This window comes from Nanorana parkeri, unplaced genomic scaffold, assembly GCF_000935625.1.
Source record: "Nanorana parkeri isolate BGI_ZX_2015 unplaced genomic scaffold, ASM93562v1 scaffold2811, whole genome shotgun sequence".
Lineage (NCBI taxonomy): Eukaryota > Metazoa > Chordata > Amphibia > Anura > Dicroglossidae > Nanorana > Nanorana parkeri.
In genome coordinates this window covers 3331-8087 of record NW_017309079.1, presented here as the reverse complement: position 1 = coordinate 8087, position 4757 = coordinate 3331, and the positions used below count along the sequence as shown (strand labels likewise).

At 50.3% G+C, this 4757-nt stretch overlaps 1 protein-coding gene across 1 annotated transcript in view; it reads right to left on the bottom strand.

Moving 5' to 3' along the window:
* PDIA5 (protein disulfide isomerase family A member 5) overlaps positions 1 to 4757 on the bottom strand; it is a gene marked incomplete at its 5' end in the record, with an annotated part of 37425 nt that overhangs the window by 29808 nt on the left and 2860 nt on the right. Inside the window, 2 exons of the mRNA XM_018574205.1 lie at positions 2306 to 2377; positions 4279 to 4370. Of these exons, the coding sequence (XP_018429707.1) occupies positions 2306 to 2377; positions 4279 to 4370 (164 nt within the window). The remainder of the gene's footprint in view (positions 1 to 2305; positions 2378 to 4278; positions 4371 to 4757) is intronic.

The window sequence follows — 4757 nt, the reverse complement described above, 5'->3', positions numbered from 1 at the left end:
GGGGGGGGGGGAGCTCCTTCACGGCCATAGCTCCAGTCCACCCCATCTCAAGCTGACACTCGGCACCGGGCAGCATATTTTCAATGGCTGCTTGGCGCGAGAACCGACAGTGCTGAGCTAGGGGGAGGCTGAGAAGCCTCTCACCTAGAAGAGTGGAAGGCACGTGGTGACCCACTGAACATGGGGTCGCGACCCACTTTTGGGTCGCGACCCACCAGTTGAGAACCAAGGCTCTAAACTGAGGGATACATTAATGAATGGTAACCGCTGATTCTCAGCGGTTACCAGCCTTCTAGTGCAGCTGGTAACAGCGTACGTGACGAGTCATTTGGTCCCTTTGTGGCGGGACGTACAGTGTACGTCTCCCGTCACGAAGGGGTTAAAGCCGTCTGGTCGAGTCAAAAACCTCTTCAGCTCGGCAGATCAGTGGCGGCCACGGGGAGAGACTGCGGATCTCCTCACCAACATAAATCACTTCATCCATTACCCTCCAATGACAAATGTTGGTGCGTATATATGGGATACATAATGCTAATTCAGTGTAGCGTTGTCACCCTGTGTAACATGGTCCTGACATACGCGGAGAAGGAGGGCAACCAGCGCGGTCACTGCGGACATCCCTGCCAATCAGCAAAAGGACACTTATCCACCGGAGCCAGGATCCAAGATGGCGGCGCATTTTACTTTCCTGTATGTTCTGCTAATGTGAGTGAAGCATTCAAAGTCAATGGGAACTTGGAAGCTGCTGAAACTTTTTATTGGGAAAGTAGTGTGCATGATCCGGTCAGTGCATGGTCTGACCACACAAAGCTCAACTACTACCAAACTCTGGGCAGCAAGTGAAGCCGAACCGTGGACAGCTAAACTGCTACATGCGCCATGGCAAAAAAAGTCAGGGGCAACAGTTGGTTAGAGCTGCAACCACTAATCGATGTAGTCTATTAAAATCGACGATGGAAAAGGTTGTCAACGTTTTCCATCGTCGATTAGTTTACCCTGCTCGCGGCTCCACACACGACCTGAGCCGCACACCAGACGACGCGCCTCTTCTCCTCCCCGCTCTGAGCTCCCCGACGCGCCGCTGCCCGCCAACGATCGAGGGGGAACGGCACCTGACAGGCCCACGATCCCACATCTAAAAGTAAGAGTGCCTGCGACCCCCCCCCACCCCCCCCCACATGGCGATTGGGTTATTTTAATGTATTGCTGGGATAGTGGGAAATGTTTTACTCCTCTATACACGGTGCCATTCTGTATCGATTGTTGTAAAATTTTATACAACTTTCCATTTCACTATATTGCACAACACACTTTTTCCTTTTTACTTCCACCGCTCCAAGCTCGCTCCCGTGATGGACTACAATCTCAATACAAACTAGTAGTCCCGTCACTGGAGCCATTTAAAAAAAAAAAAAAAAAAATCAGATTAACCGATTAATCGAACTTAATAATCGGCTAACTAATCGATTTTGAAAATAAATAGTTAGCTGCAGCCCTCCAGTTGATGCCAAATTTCTGAAAATACTAGTAACCCCGAATGTCAGTGGTGAGCCGGGTCTTCTCACCCACCATCAGTACCTGACCTGACCAATGGGCACACATTTCTACAGACGCCCTCCAAAATCTTGTAGAAAGCCTTCCCAAGAGAGCGGAGGATGGTATGGCCATGTGGAAAGGGGATGCAACTCAGTATTAACAGCCAAGGGGTTGGCCAGCTCCATAGCCACAGGGGTGGCCAGCTCCCAATTCAAGGCCACAGGGATGGCCAGCTGCATATTCATGGCCACGGGGGGTGGCTAACTCCTTATTAAACAGCGATGGGGGAGGGGAGGGGTCTGTATTATTGGCCACTCCTTTGGGAGACCCTCTTTAAACAGCTTCCGTGTATTGTTCACATTATTTTAAAATAAGTCCCAAAAAACATTTTTTTTCTAAAGCATTATTAGAGGTCATGTGGCCAATCTCTCCTCAATATTCTGAATAATGAGGGCAGGGTGCGGAGCTTCGATAGGCCACCAATACCTCTAATGCCAGGATCTGTGGGGGTGGATGACAGTGATGTCAATCAGTTACTATGCCCCGCCCTTCACAGCCGGCTACAGGAGATCTGACTCCATATTTCCTTTATAGATTCGATGTTCCTCTATATCTGACACGTTTAGGGCGCCGCAGTCAAAGCTGCAGACCATCCTTCGTTTTTATACCCCGCTAACCTTCCTGCCGGGCAGGACGCGATGAGCAGCGGCCGATCAATCAACGGTGTCTGCGCGTCTCGGCGCTCGGGGAGCTGCGATAAAGAACTCACTTTTTTAACCAGTCGGCGATGTCCTTGGCAGTGGCTCCGTACTTCTCAAAGTTGAACATATATTTCCCTTTCCTGGAGGAAGACAAACACGTTTAATATTAGAAAATCATCTCTTTTCATCTTTTCAGCTCAAAGTAAATGGCGGTCCGGTATATAAAAAGGGGAACTCCGCCCAGATAGAAAAAAAGCCCCCAAATAATGCAGATCGGAGATCGTTATTAATTCATTATTTATTACTTGACCCTTTGAGGACTTTTAAACACAACAAATACAATATATTGCCAAAAGTATTTTGTCCTCCAAATCATTGGATTCGGGTGTTCCATGAAGTTTCTTTGCAAATAAATATTCCGCGCTAAGGAACCTGATATACACTGTATTGCCAAAAGTATTGGGCCCCTCCCCCTCCAAATCGTTGGCATCAGGGGTTCCAATCCCCTCCATGGCCCCCGGTATATAGGACGAGGCTCCTCGGCATGCAGACGCTTCTACAGACATTGGTGAGAGAACGGGCCGCTCTCAGGAGCTCAGTGACTACAAGCGCGGTGCCGTGATAGGTTGTCACCTGCGCAATAAGTCCGTCCGTGACATTTCCCGGCTACTAAATATTCCGCGGTCGCCTGTTACTGGGATTATAACAAAGTGGAAGCAACTGGGAACAACAGCAACTCAGCCAGGAAGTGGTCGGCCGCGTCACATGACAGAGCGGGGTCGGCGCATGCTGAAGCGCGCAGAAGTCGCCAGCTGTCTGCAGAGTCAATGGCTACAGACCTCCAAACTCCATGCGGCCTTCAGATTGGCGCAACAACAGTGCGTAGAGAGCTTCATGGAATGGGTTCCCATGGCCGAGCAGCTGCATCCAAGCCGCACATCACCAAGTGCAATGCAAAGCGTGGGATGCCGTGGTGTAAAGTCTGGCAATCCGATGGGCGTGCCTGGGTTTGGCGGTTGCCAGGAGAGCGGTACTTGCCTGACTGCATTGTGCAAAGTGTAAAGTTTGGGGGAGGGGGGATTATGGTGTGGTGTGGTTTCTCAGGGGTTGGGCTCCGCCCCTTAGTTCCACTGAAGGGAACTCTTAAGGCATCAGCACACCAGACATTTTGGACAATTTCATGCTCCCAACTTTGTGGGAGGAGTTTGGGGACGGCCCCTTCCTGTTCCAACATGACTGCGCACCAGTGCACAAAGCAAGGTCCATAAATACATGGATGGGGGAGTTTGGGGGGAGGAACGTGACTGGCCGCACAGAGTCCTGACCTCAACCCCATAGAACACCTTTGGGATGAATGAGAGCGGAGACAGCGAGCCCCTCCTCCAACATCAGTACCTGACCTCACAAATGGCCCAACATTCCCATAGACACACTCCTAAACCTTGTGGACGCCTTCCCAGAAGAGGCGGAGCTGTTATAGCGGCAAAGGGCGGAGCCAACCCAATACTGAACCCTACAGACTAAGACTGGGAGGCCATTAGAGGGCGGAGCCAACCCAATACTGAACCCTACTGGACTAAGACTGGGGGGCCGTTAAAGTTCATGTGCGTGTAAAGGCGTCCCAATACTTCTGGCAATATAGTGTTGATGTCTCTATAATCTTCAACAAAGTTTTAGGACGTTCCTCTCCCCACCCCCAGCCGCTATTACCCGCAATCAGCATCTGTCATAATAACAGCCGGGAATTCCTTTGCATCACACGGCGGGATCAGCGGTCCCATGTGAAATAACACTTGTACATTGTTGGCATCATGGAGTAAATACAATGTAACAATTTACTTGTAATGCATTTATCATTTCATTCATACAGAGATCGTTTTTTTTGGACACGACCTGTGGGGCTCATTCAGACAGGCGTGCACGCGCGTATAATAACCCGATCCCGGGGGGGGGTATAATCTAGGCTCAGAGGAAGTTGATTAAAATGAAGCTCCTATCAGATTGAGGTCATCAATAAATTGGGATCATCCTAAATACTCACTCGAAGTAGAGGATGGTGGGATAACCCTTCACACTGTACTCCTCTTTCAGCCGCTCAAACTCCGGAGGGTGAACATTCATCCCGGCCAGAACCTACAGGAGGAGAACCACAAACATTGGACTGACCCGTCACCCCCAAAACCAACGTGTCCACTCTGCTACAAAGTGTTAAATCTGACCTGCGTCCAGGAGACGGAAGGGGAGGACAGAGGTCAGATAGAAGACTGAAGGGAAGGACGGAGGTCAGATAGAAGACTGAAGGGAAGGACGGAGGTCAGATAGAAGACTGAAGGGGAGGACGGAGGTCAGATAGAAGACTGAAGGGAAGGACGGAGGTCAGATAGAAGACTGAAGGGAAGGACGGAGGTCAGATAGAAGACTGAAGGGGAGGACGGAGGTCAGATAGAAGACTGAAGGGGAGGACGGAGGTCAGATAGAAGACTGAAGGGGAGGACGGAGGTCAGATAGAAGACTGAAGGG